This window comes from Lynx rufus, unplaced genomic scaffold (assembly GCF_022079265.1).
Source record: "Lynx rufus isolate CCGP_SWC_20201006 ecotype Redwood Valley unplaced genomic scaffold, mLynRuf1.p SCAF_8, whole genome shotgun sequence".
Classification (NCBI taxonomy): Eukaryota; Metazoa; Chordata; class Mammalia; order Carnivora; family Felidae; genus Lynx; species Lynx rufus.
Window position 1 is genome coordinate 42,583,936 of NW_025814896.1, and position 23,625 is coordinate 42,607,560.

Below are 23,625 nucleotides of genomic sequence, written 5' to 3' on the forward strand. Positions count from 1 at the left end.
GCTCTGTTCCCTCTTATTAATACCTTCCCAGAAAACTTGTCTCCACTTTGGACCCTTTTATCTTTAGTCTGTGTGCTAGCACCTTCTCAGCATTTCTTAAAGGAGTTCAAGTACTCAGTGTTTCTTAAAGGAGTTCAAGTACTACCACTACTAATCCTAATATTAATTACATACCGATTTCTTTAATGCTTTAATCAAAATTTTCAATAATGTCTGTGTTTTTATTTGGCTAGTTTGGAAAGGGCTCTGAGGGAGCCAACTATGTCAGGAAAAGGGTTCTGCTCTGAAGACAGTGTGTCCCATGGCATTGTGTGTATTCTTTTCTAACAATAATGTTTTCTTGTGCAGAGTCCGACTTCATGATAAAATGAAAAGGGGGAAGTCTGTTAAAAATAAAACGCTCGTGTGTGTGTGTGTGTGTGTGTGTGTGTGTAAAATGTGTCAACATTATTCTCTCTCTCTCTCTCTCTCTCTCTCTCTCTCTCTCTCTCTCACTGTATTGCATACACTTAATTAAGCCTCTAGGACAAAGGCCTCACCTCTTATTCAAGTGAAGCAGAATTTTGAACTTTGGAGCTAAATGATAATGGGGATCAGTGTTCGCATTCTATAATTCAACAATATTTGGGGTACTTTAAAACAATCGCCCTGATTTCGAGGCAGACATTTCGCCCCTGCTTCCTCTCGCTGGGACAGGAAGAAGTCAGTGTAAGCCATTTGTAGTCTGGGAGTGCACATTTCTTAACTGGATAATTTCGTTGACCCGGTGTCACTTGGCCTGAATTCGCCTCAGTTTAGAATGCCCAACTGGCGTCTTGGCCCAGCGCCTAGGATTGGTGGCTATACCTTCCCAAACGCACACTCTCGCCGTCCTTGTGCAACCGAACGTCTGTCCCCAAGTCTGAGAATGTACCTCCAGGCATGTCAATCCTGGCCGCGCCTCTCTAGAAGGCGGTCTCTGCGGAGCAACCCTGACTCTCGAAGGAGTCTCATCTAATCACAGATGCTGGTGGGAGTGAGCTTGATCTGCTAGGCTTCCCAGCTGCTTAGTTCCAGACAAGTCCAGAGCCTACAAAAATATAAATAAATAAATAAATACTCGTCCCCATGAGTCACCCCAAGAAGGCTGCTTTCCCCAACCTTCCCCGTGCGGGGAAAGGGAGTAACCCTCCCCGGGATTTGTCCAAAGTGGTGAGAGGAGGGTTAATATTTGCTTTGTTGTTGAGCGCGAGAGAGGCAAGTGTGCCTTGAGAGAGAGAGAGAAAAAAAAAGAGTTATTTTGCAGCGGAAAATAAGCAGGGGAGAGGAATGGGGAGAGGCCGGTGCCCCAGCTCCCCTCGGAGCCTCAGGGAGCGGCACACGCCGTAATTCTCTTTCCAGAGCCTTACAGATTTCCACAAACAATGACATCACTCCGGCGCCGCCGACCAGATTACAGCTGGGGGGATTTTCCTGGGAGCTAGGCGGGCCCGGGTGGAGAGATGGAGGAGCTCTCCAGGGTTCTGAAAGGGGCGGGGGCGCGGGCTCGCCGCTCAGCGCCCCCCGCCGGCGGAGGCGGACCGGCCGGTCTGGGGGCGGGCAGGGGTGGGCCCGGGGCGGTCCAGGGCGGGGCCCGTCGCATCTCCAGCCCTCATTGGCTGCTGGCGAGCGCACGTCAGCCAGGCTGGTGCTCTCCTCTGTCCCCAGTGGAATTGGAGCCGAGGAGGAGCTGAAAATGCAGATTTAGCCTCAAGCACAGACATACACTCGCTCTTTCTCTCAGATACACACAGCTCCCCACATTCGCACCTCTGCCAGCGAGCCTGACTACACGGCTTCCCCGCCAGCCAGATGCTGGAGGAGAATACACATTGATTTGCTGCTTTCTGAGCCCCCTAATCAGTCTCTTTCTCTACACAGAGATTTTTTTTAAAACAAACAAAAAAAACTATATATATACATTTTTCATTTGCACCTTTCCTCCGAGTCCTCCGCTCCACCAGCCTGCGCGCCTCCTAGCACCACTTTTCACTCCCAAGAAAGATGAAAGGTGGCTGTGTCTCCCAGTGGAAGGCGGCCGCCGGGCTCCTCTTCTGTGTCATGGTTTTTGCATCTGCCGAGAGACCGGTCTTCACGAATCATTTTCTTGTGGAGTTGCATAAAGGAGGAGAGGAAGAAGCTCGCCAAGTTGCAGCAGAACACGGCTTTGGAGTCCGAAAGGTAAAATCTCCCTTGCATTTCGCATGTTGTTTCAAAACGGGGGCAGCCCTGCGCAATCTCATTGCAGATTTGCAAGTTTTCTTTCTCATGCGATGCAGATATTCTGCCATGGGCTCTTTAACACGACATTGCCTCCGGTGATCTTTCACGGGTTATGTAATTAAAATGTCCTTCAAATTATACTAGTAAGGTCATAAAAATAATTTATTGCTCTTTGACTTGGTGGCGAAAACAAGATAACACCTTTCTGACAATGCCTTGCGCCCGGGCTGCTGTCCGAGGTACCAAGTTCTCAAGGCTGGGTGGGGATGGGGGAATGAAGTGCTGAACATCTGGGCTTGACGTTGGCAGTCTTTGCCAGGGATGTAGCCCCCGCCCCCATCCCCTGGAGAAAGAGTAGTTTCCAAGGGACAAGGCTAAAAGCTTGGATATTGCAATTCACCTCCGTGCTTTTCGGACCCCGCGCTAGGAGGACTTCCCTCCCGGTGACTTCGGCCCCGGTTCCTTAACAGCTCTCTGGCTCCAGGAGACTTGGAGACATGAACTGGGGTTTCTTTCCAAAATCCGGGTGGAACTTCTCGCCCTCGCCCCTGCCCACGAGCGCCCGCCCCCGAAGCGTACTCCTAGTTAGCTCTGATTCTCAACTCACAGCTGTAGAAGCTGGAAAGGTAGATTTTAGAGGAGTTCCCGATGGAGAAGTTGGGGTGTCTCTCCTGGTGTGTGGGCGGCCACCGTGGCTTTCTCACGAGGGCGCGGGGATCCCCATTCCAAGAAGTTGCCAGAGTTCAACTGTTCGGGCAGCTGCCTAAGGCTCCCAACCTAAGACGCCTTGGGACTCCTTTTGTGACTCCAGGGTATCTATCTGGGACGCAGCGGAAAGGAGAGTGCTGGGTGGGGGCCGTGGCTTACCTGCTTGTCCTTCTTACGAAATATCTTGTCAGAAATCGCAAGTGTCCTTAGGAGACCTGGCGAGAGGTGGGGTAGAGTGAGAGGATGCACGGAGAAACCGGGCAAGGGGAGCGTGGAGGACGTAGGAATGCGATTTGGCAACCAGAAGACTGGGTGGAGGTCTGGGTGGAGGCTGGGTGGAGGTGTGGGATTCGGGGCCCTATCTTCTCCCTCCCGATCCCAGGAGAGGGGCGGGAAACGAGCGGTGGGTGCTTTCTTTTGTTGTTTTTGCTTCTCAAGGGCAGTGCGAACTAGGTTTCCTATCAGTCCCTCTGTCCGGACTTCCCATGCCTCCCGTCTTCCTACCGGACGCGGCTCCCTCATGAGCAGCTGGCTCTCCCTCCCCGGTAGGGTGTTGGCAGCAGCGATTTCGACTCTCGGTGGGTTTCCCCGCCAGTCATACTAGCCTGGGAGGAGAAGCCCGCCGGGTCTACCAGTGGCGCGCGGGCGGGTCTTTGCAGAAGGGAACTTGTTGCTCCCGGGAAGCGTGGGTGGAGCAGGGAGAGAGGATGCGAGCTGAGGGAGCAGCCCGCTGTCGTTCTGGCCCAGGGTCTGGGGCTGTTTCAAGAGTTTGTGTTTATTTCAACACAGGAAACAAGAAGACCCCCCTTCCTTCCCAACCCACCTCCCTAACTTGTTAGGAGACAAGATTCAGGACCCAGGAGCCACAGATAGAACAGTGATTGTCACCGTGATTATTATTACCTGACAACAATGGGGCACCCTTGTGTGCTGGAGTCCTTACACATATTCTTATTTAATATTCTCAACAACTCCGAGGAAGCTGCTATTATTATTAAGCTCATGGTACTGATAAGGACATTGGCTCAGATCAGGGCCCAAGGTAAAAAACAACCAGATCTGGATTTAAACCCGGATCTTTCAGAAATAAACTCATGCTCTTTACCTCTTAGTACATGCCAAACAGGCTAAGTGCTCTGCAGGGTGTGTTGAGCTTTGAGGTGGGCTGAAAAGGGATATGGCATCAGGCTTTTTAGTTTCTGACTGTCAAGGGGCTGCAGCTGGTTCAGGAATACCTGCTACTCTTTCCGTACCATGCACCTTTTCATAGTGTAGGCAGACTATTGCTACCTCCTCCTTACTTCCCCTTTAGACAATGCCCTTTAGGATCTTAGCAACTTAAGCAAATCCGGGTGTAACTAAGACAGATAATGACTTGACTTATTAATTCTCCAAGGGGTCGCTTTTGTTTTGTCTTGTTTTGTTTTGTAGAGGTAAACGGCTTAACGAGGGGATTTGTAGTTTTGACGGTGGAGTTTGAGAAAGGAGGTGTAGGGACAATCTCATCCTAAATATATCTGGAGAATCTTGATATGCTTACTGTGAGCTCTCAGGGAACTCATACTCTGGGGTAAAATCAGATACCTAAGTCTCTCTCACCCCTACTCTTTATTTGAGAGGAGCCCACTGGCTTTGAGTCAGCCACAAACATGCAATTTCTATCTGGGAAAAATGAACTTTTACCTTGCCACCTCTCCTCCCCTCTCTATAACCCCCTCTCAAAAACAGTATCTCTTAACCAAATGATTTTTGTTCTGATACATAGTTAAGTTAAAAAAAAAAATCAGCCTATGGCAGAATGCTTCTGTCTGACAAATCTTTGCATGGTGCCACACCTGTGTAGAAGGAGCCCTCTTTTCTTTCCTTGGATTCATGTCCCACCCTTCTTCCTTCACGACTGAGCTCCAAACCTTCCCTGATGCTATGGACCACCATGTGCTTTCTCTTCTCCAAATTCCCACGGGATGAAAAAGCAAAGCCTGCATGACATAAGCTAGTACATCCCAACACTCTTCCTCCAGTCATTTTATATATGTAAGTAAATGTGGGTGTAAGTATTGTCTTTCCACTTAAAAGGTAAATATTCAAGGACCATATCCTCCATACTTACCTCTAGTCCTCACCATGGCCAGCCTAGTACTGGGTTTGCCAGCCTGTAAGGAAACTTCCTTAGTCTTATCTGTTCCTCCAGGTTTCTCACACACAGTCCTGTCTTGTTCTCATCACATACTGCACTTTTGTCACTCTTTTTTTTTTTTTTTGATTTTAAACCTACAATACCTCCTTCTCCTTCCTCTCTCTAATACTTAGTGTATCTTCCAATTCCCTACCGCCCCATCCTCTCCAATGCTCAGGGCCAGACACCAAGGATCCTCAGTGATTACTTATTCATCCCAAAGAAGGGTCAGCTATGCAGACTAGGGGAACCTGCTATTTTACTGAGTTATCCCATCTAAACTCACAAGCCTGTGAGGTAGAAATTGTTGCCATCAGACCTAATTCTCAGATGAAAATGTAAAGCCCCAACCAGTTAAACTTATATCTGGAGAGTGAAAAAAACTCAGATTTAAAACCAAATTTGCTTTGTGGAAAATAACTTTGTTTTCCTACCGAACTGCCTCCGGGAAACCTTCCTGGACAGCCAAGAACTCTGCTCTCTGGGCACCATTTTAGAGTTCTGATGTTTTCCCTTTCCTTTCTTTCTTTTTAATTTTTTCTATATCCAACACCTATTTGGTATTAACGTATAAACCTATGTCATTAACAAATGTGTATGAGTATGTACTTCAGATAGATCATAAATCTTTTAAGAGTAGAAATAATACACTTCTTAAAGCCATAGGGCTTTAGCACAGTGGTCTATATATGAGATATTAAATGAATACCTGGTGATTTTTTTTTACCAAACTCTTGCAAGGCCATGACCAAACAAATGTATTTCCTCCCCGAAATGGAACAAAAATACCTGTAACTTTACTGTCAGAAAGGTGTGTTGAGACTAAAGTTTTCTATTTTATCGTGACCTGGCTAAAAGACATCTGTTCATCAAAAAAGATGTATAGACATATGTATATGTCTAGGAGAGTAAGTGAGTTTACAATAACATCAGAGGTGTTTTTCCGAGTGCCTTAAAATTCTTTTTTTTTAATTTTTAATGTTTATTTATTATTGAGAGACAGAGAGAGACAGAGCATGAGAGGGGGAGGGGCAGAGAGAGAGGAGACACAGAATGTGAAGCAGGCTCCAGGCTCTGAGCTGTCAGCCCAGAGCCTGACACAGGGCTCGAACTCACAAACTGTGAGATCATGACCTGAGCTGAAGTCGGATGCTTAACCGACTGAGCCACCCGAGCACCCCTTAAAATTCTTAATATACTACTAATTTTAAATCTCTTGGAAAAAGAACAAAAAAATATTTATTAAAACAGTATATTGAAGGTTAGCCAAAAATCAAGTAAGAATTAAGGTAGAAATCCAAACAATTGACAATGAAGTGTTTTTGTTTTGCTACAGTAGGTTTTGGTTTTTGTTCAGGTAGGACTGAGGCTAGGATAATTACACAAGTAAAATCATGTGACCACTTTTATATGTGTGCTCACTGCATTTGAAAAACTCTAGCAATAATTGTGCTGGTATACAATGAAAGAATAAAACTTCTTTTCATTTTAACTGACTTTTTAATTTTAACTTTACTTGAATTGAATTCTTTAATTGAATTTAATGTTAAAATCAAATTTCTTTTAATTTTATTGAAGTATAACTTAGGAAAGAACACAGTTCATAAACTGTCACAAACTGAGCACACTTATGTAATGAGCATCCAAATCAAGAAATAAAGTATTATCCATACCCCATAAGTTCCCCCTCTTGCTCATTTAGGTAGTTTTTAGTTTTAAGCTATTATGATTATTGCTTCTGTGGAATTTGTAATGTATGTATTCCCAGCATATATGTCTCTCTGTTAGGAATATCCCTGGGATTAGAATTGTTGAGTAAAAGGGCATATATACGTTCAACTTTAGGAGACTGTATCAGTTTTCTATTGTGTAACAAATACTACAGACTTTGTGTCCTAAAACCACACAAATTCATTATTTCATACTTTTCATGGATAAGGAGTCTGGCACATTTTAGCTGGGTCTTCTGCTCATGGGCTTATGGGTAGAAATTAAGATATTGGCCAGCTATGTCCTCATCTACAGGCACAACTAAGGGGAAGTCCACTTCCAAGCATATTCAGGTGTTTAGGGTTCAGCTCCTTGTAGTTGTAGACCTGGAGTCTTCAATTTTTGCAAGTTCCACTCTCAGCTCCTGGAGCTACGCTCATGACCTTGCTGCATCACCCTTTCCATAAACCTTCTCACACTTTCACCCTTCTTTCAGGAAAGGCTCAGTCCCTGTTTACGTGAGCCTGATTAGGTCAGGCCCACCCAGGAGAATTGTCTTGATTAATTCAGGTAAACTGATTTGGGACCATAACTACATTTGATAAAATCCCTCCCCTCTGCCACAAAAGGTAATCTAATAACATAAATGACATCCATCATCTTCACAATCCTGTCCCCACACTCACGGGGAGGGGATGATACAGGGCACGTACACGAGGGAGAGGAAATCTTGGGGGTCATCTCAGAATTCCGCCTGCCACAGACAAACTGACCACCAGCAATGTGTGAGGTTTCTGATCGCTCCACATTCTCAGCAACGTTTGATTTCTTATGCCTTTTCCTTTTAGTTATTTTGGTGGGTACATAATGATATTTCATTGTGATTTTAATTTGCATTTCCCTGATGATCACCTCAAGCGGAATACCTCTTCATATGCTTATTAGTGGTTTGGAAATCCTTTTTTACACATCATTTGTTCAGGTCTTTTGCCCTGAAAAGTTTGGTTTTGTTTTCTCTTCTTTTTCTATCTTTGTTTCTTCTTTCTTTCTTTTCTTCCTCTTTCTTTCTTTTTTCTTTTTTTTTTCTTTTGGATTGTCTGTCTTAATTTTCCGTTTGTAGGAGCTCTTTAGCTATTGTGGATAGGAAGAATCTTTTGTCATATATTTATTTTCGCCCTTTTAGTGGTATTAACAATATTGAATCCAGATTCTATAATTTCACTCTCATTTCATCATGGATCAATTGTAAGTCAGAAGAAATAGTCTTCCACCCTCTGCCCTGTTCTTCTCTAGATCAAGATTAACATGGTTCAGAAGGGGAAACAAAACAAGAGATAGATTTGATCCTAAGTGTTTCCAAGAGGATTCCTATCTAAGAATCCCTTAAGGGACAGTTTTTCTGACACTACACGATCTATTACCATGGTAACCAAAGGTAAATAGCCCAGAACTCAACTTCCCCAACATGAAAGCTATGAACTCCTTTTGGACTCTAACTTAATACAGTATGCTTTAGGTCAAGTCCAAGCTCATCCCTTAAGCCTTATCTGACTGACTTAGACTGGAATATTCTCTATCTCTTTGGGACTTCCCCTGCATTTAATCTGTTCCTTTTCTTGGCACCAGTCACATTTGCCCCAGCACTCACTATATACTTGTGACTAAAGGAAGCCAGGAACAGCAATGTTCAAAGGTATAGATAATGGGATTTAGAATTAGAAAGTACCGGAAACTTGTCTAGATTATGAAATCTCTAAGAGGCTCATGTTTATTTGAAATGGCTAATAAAATATGGTGGTTGTGAAAAATAAATAGTACAGTGTGTATAAGGTTTTGAACACAGTGGCAAGTGCATAGAATAAAAAACCTATTATTGGTAGGAGTAATAATAATAAGGTGATGACCTGGTTACATTTTTTTGCTCAAGAAAACAATTGTAAGTTGTACTTTCTTGGGAGTGACAACTGATTGAATGAGGAGTAAACAGCCCAATGGGAACCCATCCAGGAGTTGGCCATGATCCCTGAGAGTGCCTGGCTGAAATAATCCAGAATTAAATTCACTATAGCCCATGGTAATTATCTTAACCAATCATGCTGACTTTCTTAGGAAATTTGATTCACTAGTTGCTATAGAGAGGAAAATGGGGTCTAGTTGTCATGAAAGAGAGTATCCAGGCCATGGGAGATGCAGACATTTCATCTGAGTTCCTATAACTTCCCAGCTCCATTTCCCAGCAAAAAGATGGGACAGAAGGTAAAGGCTAGTTACCAGACTAATTTTGTCTTCTCCTTGGGCCACAGCAGTACCACATTTCCCAGCCTGCCTTGCAGACAGGTACCACCATATGAGGATGCTAGCCAGTGGGATGTAAGCAGAAGTGATGTGCACTTCTTCCTTCCTTGATACGTAAAAACTGACCATAGGTTGATTCTCCACCTCTTCTCTTCTGAGGTTTGACGTGATTAAGAACATTAACTTTGGAAGCCAAATGCCAAAGACGGTAGAGTCGCAAGATGGAAGGACCCCAGGTCCCTGATTCTTGACTTAGAAGAGCTTTATGAGTCAGAAAGTAAATTGCTATTACATTAAGGCACTGGGATTTGAGAGTTTATCTTTAGAACCACCAACATTACCTAAGCCAATATCCTGTCAATAAATATCCTTCTTTCTTAGGTTGCAAGAGTATTCTCTGAACCTTACAACCAAACCAAACCAAATTACAAGAATAGTAATTTTTAAAAGACTTATGAAAGCTCCTACATCTTCACCTCATAATGTCAACCAACTTTACAGGTCTTTGTGATTTTTCTTCTCCAGGAAGAATACACAACCCATTAAATACTCTTGTCCTACTGGCAACCAATATGCTTTACTCATAATAGGGACTCATTATGTGCTTCTTCACTGATAAGTACACCTGGATCACAAGGTGACTATTCGGCCATTAACTCAGAGAAAAGGCACTTGAAGTACTAGTTTTCAAGAAACTACCCCTGTAGCATCCATTTATTTATAGGCAGCAATGTAGCTAGGAAATAGAAGTAGGTAACAGGCAGTGTGTCAATGACTGGCAGACTCCTGCGTTTCCCTAAATTCCCAACTTATAAATTATCAGCGATAGAATAGATCAAAAAAAAATTCTTTTTCTCAAATGAATGAATATCTAAAATTCAATGTCTCTTTCAAAAGGTCTTATTAGCTGTAGATCACAATGTTACAGCACATCAGGGAGTGATGCTATAGTTAAGTTTGCAATAATTATATATTTGGCTGTAACTGCTCAAAGAAGTCAGGCTTTAAAAATAAAACATAAAACCTGAAGTTCATACTTTTTCCACCCACTAGAGCAGTGGCTTCATTTTACATTTGAGCTCAGATTCATCATTTCAAAAAGAAACCCTGAACTGAATTTGTGGGTTATTATTTGAGAGTCAAATAATCACAGAACATTCGAAAGCAAAAGTTTTAGTTTCATCTTCTTTACTAATATACTAATATACTTCTAAAGAAGCGTGTGTGTGTGTGTGTGTGTGTATAATAGCTGAATAGCTGAAGTCCATTAAGTGACTAAACTCCACTAATGGTTAGGGAATCAAGAAATTGCATTTGAATTAACAGTTCTGCCCTAAATGTAATGGTTCCATATTAATGAATGGCTTCTATTATTCTGTGTTAGGTATATATAAAAAGCAATAAATTCCCTAGACAAATCATTTTTTGTCCCTAAAACAATTTGACCATAACTTTTTGGAGAAGGTTGTGATGTGCTGAGCTCCTCTGATGAGAATAACTGAATATAACAAACTCTTAGGTTGGAAGTGAAACATGGACACAAACCCTTAATTTTCTGACACAAATGAAGTAGCCTCAACAATATCACAAGATGTTGGTAGCTTCTCCATTAGAAAGTTGACAAGAACATGAGAACTGTAGAATCCTAGGGTTGCTCTTTATTTATAACTTTATTTTTATAATTATTATTTTAATTCTGAATCAAATTAATTAATATATGCATTTTTAAATCTAAATCCAAGTTAGTTAACATACAGTGTAATAATGATCTTAGGATTAGAATTTAGTGATTCATCACTTACATATGAGACCCAGTGATCATCCCAACAAGTGCCCTCTTTAATGCCCATCACCCATTTAGCCCATCCCCCCACCCAACATCCCTCCAGCCACCCTCAATTTGTCTTCTGTATTTAAGAGTCTCTTATGGCTTGCTTCCCACTCTGCTTTTATCTTATTTTTCCTTTTTTCTTTCTTTTCCTGTTTTGTTTCTTACATTCCACACACGAGTGAAATCATCTATTTGTCTTTCTCTGACTGACTTATTTCGTTTCACATAATACACTCTAGTTCCGTTCATGATGCAAATGGCAAGATTTCATTCTTTTTGATTGCCAAATACTATTCCATTCTATATATATCACATCTTCTTTATCCATTTGTCAGCTGATGACATTTGGGCTCTTTCCATACTTTGTCTATTGTCACTAGTGCTGCTATAAACATTAGGGTGCATGTGCCTCTTCGAATCAGCATTTTTGTATCCTTTGGATAAATTCCTAGTAGTACAATTGCTGAGTTGTAGGATAGCTCTATTTTTAATTTTTTGAGGAACCTCCATACTGCTTTCCAGGGGGGCTGCACCAGTTTGCATTCCCACCAATAGTGCAAAAGGGTGCCCCTTTCTCCGTATCCTTGCTAACATCTGTTGTTTCCTGAGTTGTTCATCTAAGCCATTCTGACAGGTGTGAGGTGGTGTCTCATTGTGGTTTTGATTTGTATTTCCTTGTTGATGAGTGATGTTGATCATCTTTTCATGTGTCTGTTAGCCATCTGGCTGTCTTCTTTGTAAAAATGTCTATGCCTTCTGCCCTTTTCTTTGCTGGATTACTTTTTTTTTTTTTTGCAGGGGGGCTGTTGAGTTTGATAAGTTCTTTCCAGATTTTGGTTACCAACAATTTATCTGATATGTCATTTGCAAATATCTTCTCCCATTCCATTGGTTGCCTTTCAATTTTACTGATTGTTTCCTTCCCTGTGCCTTTTCATCTTGATGAGGTTCCAATAGTTCATTTTTGCTTGACTCTCATGAACATCCAATTCTTCTCCTAAATTTTCCTAAATAGATTCACTTAATGCTTACATTGTGTCAAGGTAGAAAGAGTTCAAAGGAAGATGAAAAACATGTTAGGACGACTTATTTGGAGACATCAAGAACAGGAAGATAATAACTTAGGCTTAAAACATGTGCCACGTACAGTAACGGCATTAGAAAAAAATTTTTTTGACCTGGGATACTTGGCTTTCACTGTTCCAGTGTTTTAATATAAGCTGAGAGTAGTGACATCATAAGTCTTGCTTTCTGTGTAAATGCGACGCCTGATAAAACTAAGCCTACAGTGAGTAGTTGAATGAATGATCTAATTTATGTTGGCGTCAGATTTCTTAGATAATCGAGCGTCTTTCCTCTTGATATTTAAGCAAACAAGCAAACAAAATTGTGAATTCTTCTACTGGGGGACGGCGAATCTCTCAGTGTAAACACAGTGTTCTTACTTGTTGCAGTCCTCATGAATGCAATGAATACGAATAACCAAGTTGTTAACTTGACATAAATTAAGACTCCCTGATCATGTAAAAAATACAATAACTTAATTATTTTTGTCAAAATTACACATTCTCATTACTATTTTTTAATATAAAGTAGCACAAAAAAAGCACTGAAAGAAAGGTGGGGTTTTTTTTATTACCCCAAACCTCATTACTCAGAAATAACCATTAATAGCATTAGATAAATTTTATTGTAGATATTTCTGTAAGAATATATATATACAGAGAGAAAAAAGGTAGTTAGATAAATTGTTTTACGGAACTGGGATTATATTGTACACACTACTTTTTTAAAAAATATTTATTTATTTATTTATTTATTTATTTATTTTTAAATTTTTTTAATGTTTATTTTTATTTTTGACAGAGAGAGAGAGACAGAGCATGAGCGGGGGAGGGGCAGAAAGAGAGGGAGACACAGAATCCGAAGCAGGCTCCAGGCTCTGAGCTGTCAGCACAGACCCTGACGCGGGGCTCGAACTCACAGACTGCGAGATCATGACCTGAGCCAAAGTCGGACGCTCCACCAACTGAGCCACCCAGGCGCCCCAATATTTATTTATTTTTGAAAGAGACAGAGAGAGAGCATGAGCAGAGGAGGGGCAGAGAGGGAAAATCCCAAGCAGGCTCCCTGATGTCAACACTCAGCCCAACATGGGGCTCAGTCTCACAATCTGGGAGATTATGACCTGAGTGGAAAACAAGAGTCGGAACCTTAACTGACTGAGCTTCCCATGTGCCCCTGTACACACTACTTTAAGTTTTAAATTATTCATTTGATTATTATAGAATTTAACAAAAGGAAAGGAAACTGAAAAAAAAATTGATGACATTGTTAAACTTCAGACAAATTAGTCACAGAAAAGATATAATTTTGTAATAGGTCTCCCTAAAATTAAAAAAAAAAATTATTGTGATGGTACTGAGGAGTTTGTGACTATTTTACATGCAAAAGGTAGATAGGTAGATAATATATATTTAATGACAAGTTTGATTAATTCATTATGTATTTCAACTTCAGTGAATTGTGGAGTCCATGCTCAGCAAAGTGGGGACATTAGCCTGCTAACACTTTCTCTTGCCTCCCCTATTCACACATTGCAGTGCTCCTTAGGTGTGTCATATTTTGCACTAGGTTACGTGTAAATATTAACCTTCTGCATATAACCATGATTTACAGTATTGCTGGTATTTGTTCTACATTAAAATTGCCTGTGATTTCATCACAATTGCTTTACCCAGAACTTCTTCAATCCCAAATTCTTCATTTTCATTTGTCTCTTGCCTAGCTAGGCTTTACTGAAAAGTGAAAGGAGCCTGAGTAGGAAAAGGGAACTCTCTTCTCTCTGAGCTAAAAAAACAGGATGGGCAGATGAAGTTCAGTGTGTAGGTCACAGAAGAGGATATGGGGAGAATACCCACTGAGGAGTCACAACTACTTCAAAGGTGAAGGAGGCAAAGTCAACGCTTCCAGTGAGGGAAGAGGTGATGGGGTGGGGGCTTCAAGGGAGACAACATTTTGCACACTGTTACTGGCAAGGGAAGGGATGCTGACAAAGGGCAAAGGACGACTTCTGGGCAGCACTGAGGGACCAAGAGGGAGAGAATCGATTTATAGTGGCACCTACTGCATCATTTTCTTAAATGGCACTTAAGTGGGGGTGGTAGAGGTTGGGAGAGAGAGAAATGAAGTTTTTAAAAACTAGAGACTATCCATAAACTAGAACGGAAGGTAAATTGGGATTCATAGCGAGAGAACTGAAAGAAAGCTCTGGTTAGTGACTGGGGTGTTGACTCTCTAGGCTCCGAGTCCCGAACACATCCAGATAATGATAATGCCCATAGAGGTTAATTACCAAAGTCAAAAAGAGGTAAAGCTGGCCAAGGATCCGAAAGTCAAATGCACAAACATCCATCCACATACACCTCAGTCATACCACAGCAATAGATAGCATTGCCAAGGAAGAGTGTTGAGAGAAAAAGGAGAGAAGAGGTCCCAGGACAAAATCCTGGAGAACTTTGGACCTGAAGGGGAAAAGAGGAGCCAGGCAAGGAGACAGAGCTTGGACTGTTAGAGATAGGGAAGGAGAATTGAGGACTGTGAAAGGAAAGTAGGTGAGGGTTAAGAAAGAAAGAATGGGGCAACCAAGGCCACCAGTTTTAGAGATGAAGTCCTTGTTGAAATTGGAGGTGCCACCTTAGCACATTGGAAGAGGACACATATGTTAGTTTGGGTTTCCAGGATTAAGGGATAAGAATTTAAATGAAAGTTGTTTATTTAAGGAATGGACCTAGAAAATACTGGTGGGGGAGTGGGGGAAGTGAAACAGGAAAGGGAAAGCAAGTTGTCATTGTGGATAACTGGGGGCTCAGTCCCACCAGGAAACTCTGGAGAGCTGGTGTAGAACACGTGCCCCAGAGGTACCCTGCCTGAGCTGTGAGGGAGCTGGGGTATTTATGTGCCAGTTGCAATCACACATCGATTCAGGATTGCTAATTACTCCTGGGTGACATTAAGTCTCCAGTACTTTGACCTGGCACATGTTCAGAAGAGCAGAATTTGGCCAACTAGAGAAAACTCAGGTGAAGAAATGCAGAGCTGGCCTGCCCTAAATGCTAAGGCCCAAAGGGATCCGAGCAGAAAAGTGATCACGTCTGCTATAGGAAGGAAGCCACATTGTGAAGGGTAGCAGTAAATATGATGAAGTTGAGGTATCAAGACAATTTCTTCAAGAAGTGTAAGGGAGGGGAAAGAGGAAAAGCATTGAGGTAATTTAAATATATGTCATTTTAATGGTGTTTGTAAATAACAGTTTCTAAACACTTGTCAGACCACTTGGAAAATGTTATCCCACCAAAAACTTGTGATATGTTAGCCTAATTATTCTAAGTGGTTTATCTGGAGTCATTTAAATTTTTACAAGTAATATCTACAGTGATGGAATTACAGGAAGGAATCATAGAAAGGCATTAGTTTAACCTCTCATTTTACACAGGAGGAAAAGGAAATAAAGCATGATGTTTATGTTCTTCACTACTAGCAATGAGCATTTGAACCCTGTCGTTTATTGGCTGAGATTCAGAGACCAGAGAACCGTTATATCCGCCTTTCACATTGGATGAGACCGAGACCCCAACTGCATGAGATTCCTATGAGTAATTAGCCACACGCACCAACTGGATCTGACCACGCCACTTCACTGCAAAGCCCCCTGGCCTGCTTTTCACCACTTTACTTGTAAAAGTTGTATAAAGACCAGTTTTCCAAACAAAGCGGCTTGTAGATGCAAGGATTCTGCACCAGCCACAACCTATTGGATTTACACTAGGTGAAATACAGAACAAGAATTGATGTTTCTTTGACTGCCCCCTTAGTGATTAATACAGCACTGTACATTTAGTAAGCACTCAATAAATATAAAAATAAATGATGAGGAAAAAAAATCTAAAAGCTTACATTATCATCGGATGCTCACGAAATGACAGACTGATGTGTTACGTAACACTGCAATCAGGAAGACCAAGCATGCTAGGAAAGGTTACATGAAGATCCTAATTTGTGCTTGTGTTAAATGGCTTCAATTAATTAATTACCATTAATGGCCTAAAATGTTGTGACTTGATGGGATATAAAGAAACCTAAGACAGAAAATAAGGTAATCCACAAATTCTATCCTTCCTTGCCCTTAGCTTGCTCTCTACTTCTGTGAAGGGGAAAAAATCAGTTTCATCAGGAGGCTATCAGTTCCCTTCCAAGGTGATGGAAATTCAGACACAAGAAGGTAGTTGGCATCCAAGGGTCCATTCTAGTCAGTTCCTGCTGATTGTATTTCTTGGGACTGTGAGCCAAGAATGGGAGACCAAGAGAGACCTTGCAGAGCCTAAGACATGGGAAGAAGGATGGGAGACAAGCCATTGTCAATCTCGAAGTCCAGAAGTGGTACCATCTTGTGGGGGAGGGAGGGCAGAATCAGTGCCAAAGAGAACTTTGTAGAGTTGTGTCTTCAGTGAGGCTTGACATTAACCTAAATTTAGACCCAGCAGCTGAAGCCAAAACAAACCTTCCCGGCCATTAACTGGAAAAGAGGAAAGGACCAAGGGAAAATTACGGGAGTTTGAAACGAATGGACAAAGAAACTAACAGGAGCCACAGTCATACCAGGGGATAGTATAGAAGCAGAAAAATATTCAGTTCATTCTACAATCATGTACTTAGTACATTCAATAAGCAAGTATGATGTCAGACACTGAGACGTGGATTTGGGAACAAATCTTTGCTTGTGTCACATTTACTAAGTCCCATCGGCCAAAACAAGTGCACATGGCCAAGTTCAGTCAGTGTGGAGACAACTAACCATGGAATTGATCCAGAGAGGCAGAAACAAAATGCAGACCATTATTGCAACATTCTAGACCTTCTGCGAGTGATGACATCTCTGAGTTATCCCATCAAAGACTGAGAAAGCTGGGAAATTTAACCACCAGCTGCCATTCCTTCTTTGCTGAGGGTTGCACCCGAGCCATCAAATTGCTGGCACTTTTGCTTTCCCCAAGAAGACCAAACATGCTTCCAGAGGCAAAAATGCACGAAGACTGTCATGTATAGGTACTGTCTACAGGCGGTGTCCCGGGTAGGCCACGGGAATGAAGGCAGGGCATCAACACCATCTGACGCACAGAGGCCATCAGTTAGATAGAATATAGGTTCTGATTTAAAGAAATCAGAGGAATACAGTGCTCTTTGTAAACAACTAGAGTACTGGCAATATGTTTTGTGGTAGATTTATGATACAGTACCCGTGAGGCAATGACTGTCAGCAGAAAGGGAGTCTTCCCAGGGCAGACAGTGTCAGGTTGATGTGAATTTGCATTGAGACTCATAATTTCAACAGGCCAAAAGGAAAGAGGGTTTATAGAGGATCCCATGACGTGTGCAAAGGAACACACCAGGATTCTGGAGGGAATGCCAGTGGTTGTGTCTGGCTAAATGTGGAGAGAGACCGAGAAGCTAAAGAAGTGGACTGGGGTCAGTTTATGAGGGGTCACCCAAGCCATGCAGAGGAGTTTGGATGTTGTCGTTATGTAGAAGGGGGCGTTGAAGGATACTTGGAAAGTGTAACAGGAAAGCCTAGGATAACAAGTTGAGCTAATAGTGAGTTGGAGGGGCCTAGGTTTCCCAGCCTGGTTCCTTTGTCCTATGGAATCAGTCATGTTTTGGAAGCTGGTAGCATCATCCCCTTTAACAGATGATGCTACTGGGAGTCAGGTTACATGTCTTTGATCCCATTGCCACTGGCTGATGACATCAAGGATACGAATGGCTTAATTATTGTCTTTGGAGCCACAATAAATGGCTGGTAGAGGCAGCCAGTTCCATCTGTGAAATTTATTCCAGCTAAGAACAAAATGATTAAATGCATCCTACTTCCTCTCCCAACATATGAATGCATGAATCTAAAACAGACCTTCTAACTTAGGAGCTAAAAAGAAAAGCCAGGACAGTAGTATATCACTGTCATCCCAGTGGATCTGACAGGTAGATTATTCCCAGCTCCTCTAAAGGAATAATGTATGTTCTTAAATTTTCATTTCTTAAATAGTGTTTGGAAATTTTGCCCGAGGCTAGAAGGAAACAGTGAGTGAGGCAGAGAATCAGGTACCCTCTATCTATCTCACTACCTGGTTGTCATAAACTTGATATAAATTAGTTGTTTAGTTTTTGGTAGTGAATCATAGCTTGAATCCCACTTTGGACTGTTCATTCAGTCCTACAATATAGAAAACAACCATGTACAATGCAAGCTGTTTCACGTTGTTGAGCTCCTGGTTGTAGGCAAGAGTGGCTCCCAGAATCACAGAAGAGAGCTGAATGTTGTCCATGGAGACAAATGCTCAGTAGTGGCTTAGGAATGGACAAGGTGTCCTGAGTGCTGTGACTTGAGGTCAGTGACTCCACTCTCTCTGCTAGTCTCCCTTCAAATAGCCAATTCCTCCCTTGGAAATATCTAATTCCAAAGGAACATCCATCCATGCAATTCATATTTTATCAACAGGTTTTTAGTGAGTCCTACAGAGATAAGCACATTGAAAGGCATGGATTCTACAGACAGAAAGGTGACTACACACGCAGATTTATGTGCAAAGGAAAGCATGTTATAAGTTCTCTACTCCAGTTTGTTAGACTTCGCCTGATCTGATGACTCCATTCAGCTTTAATGAATACCCATTTTATAAGTTGGGGTGTGGAAAGCTCTGGTTCTACACAACGGACTTTCTCAGACCAGGCTAACCTTATAACATGCCCAGATAAGCTGAGGCTGAATAATATCCTCTGTCACATCTGGTTATGCAAGGAAATGACATACTCACTCCACAGGCTTCCTCCTGTTGACAGAGAAGCTGAAGGCACATACAAACAATTAGGCTTCTCTGCTGCATGAGTGGCATCTGTTCAAAGAAGCTGTCAAGACTTCTACTCCTCTATGGAAATCATATTTACTTTATTCATCTAAATAATGTGGCTTGTTTGCCTTCTGTATGAAATGGTCTTGCACTGTTTCTCATTGATTGATTTTTATGAGATAGCATATCACTTTCTGTGTGTCCATATGCCTCTCTGCTAAGAATGGAATAGCTTCTTACTGAATCCTTTCAATTATATTCTTTTACAGTTTTGGAGGCATTGTGTTTATTCAAAATGTCCAACTCCTTATCCCTATGTTTTTCACTGCCCAACCATGCTTTCCAAGATTAACAGGAAAAGAATGATGAAAATAAATAAAAGCAGTAATTAAAAATAAAAAATAAAAGCCACATATTTTATATTCCATTCCCAACATGTTGCTCCCTGGTTGGGTAATTATAGCAATCAGAATCCACTGAAATAGGCTGTATATATTTTTCAAAGCTATCTTTTTTGAAGCAGTTTTAAGTTTCCAACAAAATTTAAATATACAGGGATTTCTTATATACCGCTTCCCACTCCCCCACATACATCTCCTCCCCCATTATCAGCATCACTCACTAGAAGGGTACATTTTAAACCAAAGATGAACCTACATCCACACACCATAATCACCCCAAATCCAGTTTGCCTTACTGACACAACTCTCTTTGTGTTGTAAATTCTATGAGTTTGGAAAAAGTATAATGACAAATATCCATCATTATAATATAATGCAAACTATTGACTGCCCTCCAAATCATCTGTTCTCTGCTGTTCATCTCTCCTTCCCTCCACCCCTGGAAAACACTAATCTTTTTTATTGCCTGCATAGTTTTGCCCTTTTAAAAATACCAGAGAATTGGAATCATACAAAATGTAGCCTTTTCAGATCAGCTTCTTTCACTTAGTAATACGTATTTAAGTTTCCTCCATGTCTTTTCATGGCTTGATAGCCTCGTGTTTTGTTTTGTTTTGCTTTGTTTTTAGCACTGAATGATATTCCATTATCTAGATATACCAGTTTATCCAACCACTTACTGAAGGACCTCTTGGTTGCTTCCAGGTATTAGCAATTATGAATGAAGCTGCTGTAAACATCCATGGGCAGCTTTTTGTGTAAAGATGAGTTTTCAACTCCTTTGGGTTTATTTGTTTATTTTGAGAGAGGAAGAGAGAGCAGGGAAGGGGCAGGGAGAGAAGGAGAAAGAGAATCCCAAGCAAACTCCATCCTGTCAAAACAGAGCCCAACGTTGGGCTCGAACCCATGAACCATGAGATCATGACCTGAGCTGAAATCAAGAGTTGGACGCTTAACCGACTGAGCCACCCAGGTGTCCCTGCAATTTCTCATGGTGTATAATATAGACTCTCTTCATCTGCTTATTTGCCACTTGTATGTATTCATTGGTGAGGTGTCTGTTAAAATCTTTGACCATTTTTTTTAACTGGGTTGTTTGTTTTCTGACTGTTCAGTTTTAAGAGTTCCTTGTTTATTTTGGATAATGGTCCTTTATGTGTCTCTTGCAAATATTTTCTCCCAGTCTGTGGCTTGTCTTCTAATTCTCTTAATATTGTCCTTCAGAGAGCACAAGTTTTTATTTTTAAAGAAGCCCATCTTATCGATTATTTCTTTCCTAGATTGTGTCGTTGGTGTGGTATGTAAAAATGTATCACATACCCAAGGTCATCTAGGTTTTCTCCTATGCTATCTTCTAGGAGTTTTATAGTTTTGTGTTTCATATTTAGGTCTATGATCCATTTGGAGTTAATTTTTGTAAAGGGTGTAAAGTCTGTGCCTGGATTTTTTTTGTTTTGTTTTGTTTTTGCATGTGGATGTCCAGTTGTTCCAGCATCAGTTGTTAAAGAAACTATCTTTATTCCATTGTATTACCTTTGCTCCTCTGTTGAAGGTCAGTTGACTATATCTATGCAGGCCTATTTCTGGGCTCTCTATTCTGTTTTCTTGATCAATTATTCTATGCTTTCACCAAGACTGTACTGCCTCAATTAGTATAGCTTTACAGTAAATTTTGAAACGTAACTTCTTTCTAATGGTAAGAAAACATTGGACAATTCCCAATTGAATGGAACTCTACAAAATAACTGGCTTGTACTCTTCAAAAGTATTAAGGTCATGAAAGACAAAGACAGACAAACTAAGAAACTCTTCCAGATTAAAAGAGAGATGAAAACTACATGCAACATGTGATCCTGGATTGACCTTGGTCAGACTTTTTAAAAGCCATAAATAATATTATTAAGGCAAGTGGTGAATATTAGTGATGTCTTGATGTCTGCAAGTGAGAAAATAATATATCAAAGTTGGTTTTCTGATTATAATACTTATACTGTCTTGTCCTTAGGAAACAAATGCCATGTACAAATTACACTCAGAAAATTCAACAAAATTAATATGTATACATAGAAAACATGATCAAGAAAGTGCAGTAAAATGTTAGTGACTGGAGACTCTGGATAGAGGTTCTATGAACATTCTTTGCCCTATTCTTGAAATTTTTCTGTGAGTTTGAAATTATTTCAACCCTAATCAGTTGGTTCTGTAAAGTCATCAACTTTAATAATTATACTCAAAAAGCATCCTAAGTTATTTAAAATGTTTTTTTTCTTTGCAATTGGTTTTTGCTTTATTTGAATGTATGGTTATACACTGAAGAATAGCAGATAGTATGAATTACTTTGTGGTTGGATCTCCTTCATTGATATTAATCCATTAGAAACATTTTAAACCTGTACTTTTGTCTAGGAAAAAACAATTACCCTTCCTCAATGGAAGAATAAAGTCTACTTCTTTAAAAGAAAGAAAGAAAGAAAGAAAGAAAGAAAGAAAGAAAGAAATTGTTTTGAAAATAAATTATCCCAAAAAGGTATATTGGCTCAAAACTATCATTCAAGTCTCTCTCCCTCTATGAAACTGAGAAAATTTCCACTTTCTCAATAGCCATGAGGTTTCATCCAACTTCTGCCACTATAGAGCAGTATGACCTTGACCAAGCTATTTAACTTTCTGAACCTCACTTTTCTTATGTATATAATCCAGATGTCAACTGAAAATGCCCTGTACCTTGAGATCTAAATAAGATTCACTCAAACCCCTCCCCCACTCCTGAATTATGTACGTTTAGAAGTCCTAAGCCCTTCTCAACATTCCTGTAAATTCTAAGGGTGAAATCTGGATCTTTGTTTCACTTCTGGATCCTGTTTTCTGCTCCCAATAAAACTTCTAGGTTAATAGCTGATGTCCTCATCCCACACCTGCAATCTCTATTCTTCATTAGGCTAACAGGTGTGAAAGTCAGCCACCATCTTGATTTCCCCACACCTACCTAACTCTAACCACTCACCCAAGGCATTTGTAACTATAATGTATTTTACTAAAGATGTCAGGGATGCAGAGAGGGGATTTATGTTGCAAAATACAAACAACTGTAAAGTAAGCATCAGGCAGGCATAAAGACAACTTTTGGTCACCTCACCACTGGGGCTCAAGCAGTGGCCCCTGTGCCCAATGTCATGCCAGCTTCATATCTCTTACTGACTTCTCTCCCCTTTCTTTTTTCTGTCCCTTGGTCTGCTTATAATTCCTTCCTCTCATGGGTCAAAACAGATTCTTCTCAGGAAGAACAGATCTTTTTGTTCTCTAGGCACCCATGACCTTAGGACTCTACCAACCATCACAAGACTCTCTCAGATAAAGACCACTGCCTCCCCAAGAAGAACTCCGGTGCCAGCTAAGGTGTCCTAACCTCTGCAAAGTGAGACATAGTGCTAGGTACTCTATCGGGCCATTTCCACTGTGAAAATGCTGAGATACTATGAAGCACACTGGCTTTTATTTTACAAAATGAAGTTATCTTTATTGTATATGTCAAAATTTAAGAGTCTACAAAGCTCACTGTAGAAAATAATAAAGAGGTAAACCAAAAAAATTAAATCATTCCAAGTTTTGCCATCTGTTATTAACACTTAGGTGAATATTAGCTGAACATCTCTTCAAGCAGTAACCTTAGTTGGCACACACTGTTTTGTTTCTACAAAAGCAATATATTGTGAAAATCTTTCTGCTGCAATGAAGACAAACGCAACATCATTTTTACAGCTATTTACTCTTTGAAAGTGCAATCAGCTTTCTTCCCTGCAAAGTCCCTTTCTTCCTTCACAAGCTTTTCCATTCTTTCTGCAACTTTATTCCAGTGAGACCAACACTGATATTTCAATATTTAACTTAGTCTTGATATCACTGCTCTCATATACACAAACCAACAAATGTATCCCTTTGAATACAATTCCAAATGAATCCCCTTTCTCCAGCCCTCTTATCGATGTGGAATTTAATATGGCACCAGTGAACTTCATTAAGAAATCACATTTGCTATTGACTTAGCCAAATCCAGCTTTCTTCTGGATTATTCCAGATTTCAAAGAAAAAGGAAACAACTTGCTTGTGAAGACACCAGCTCAGGTGACTACTTTTCTTTCACCCCTTCTTCTCCGTTGTAATCAACCCCAGAGCTGATGTTTGGTAGTAATTAATCTGTCTTGTCTTCCACAACTGCTGCAGAGTACTTGGGCCCAACTATGGACAAAAATAACAGATAGTCTCAGTCATGTCTGTGATCAAATAGATTTTTTTTTAATGCTAAAAGAACTGAGGGTATTTCTACCCTGGTTCAATCTCATGAGTTTCTAGGAGTTCAAAATC

At 40.9% G+C, this 23,625-nt stretch overlaps 1 protein-coding gene across 2 annotated transcripts in view; it reads left to right on the forward strand.

Moving 5' to 3' along the window:
• The first annotated feature begins 2,022 nt into the window (after positions 1–2,022).
• The window catches only part of PCSK2 (proprotein convertase subtilisin/kexin type 2), a 270,526-nt gene continuing 248,923 nt past the window's right edge, over positions 2,023–23,625 (forward strand). For both annotated transcript variants that reach the window (XM_047069500.1, XM_047069501.1), the window contains exon 1: positions 2,023–2,199. In XM_047069500.1, coding sequence (XP_046925456.1) covers positions 2,023–2,199 — 177 coding nt within the window. The remainder of the gene's footprint in view (positions 2,200–23,625) is intronic.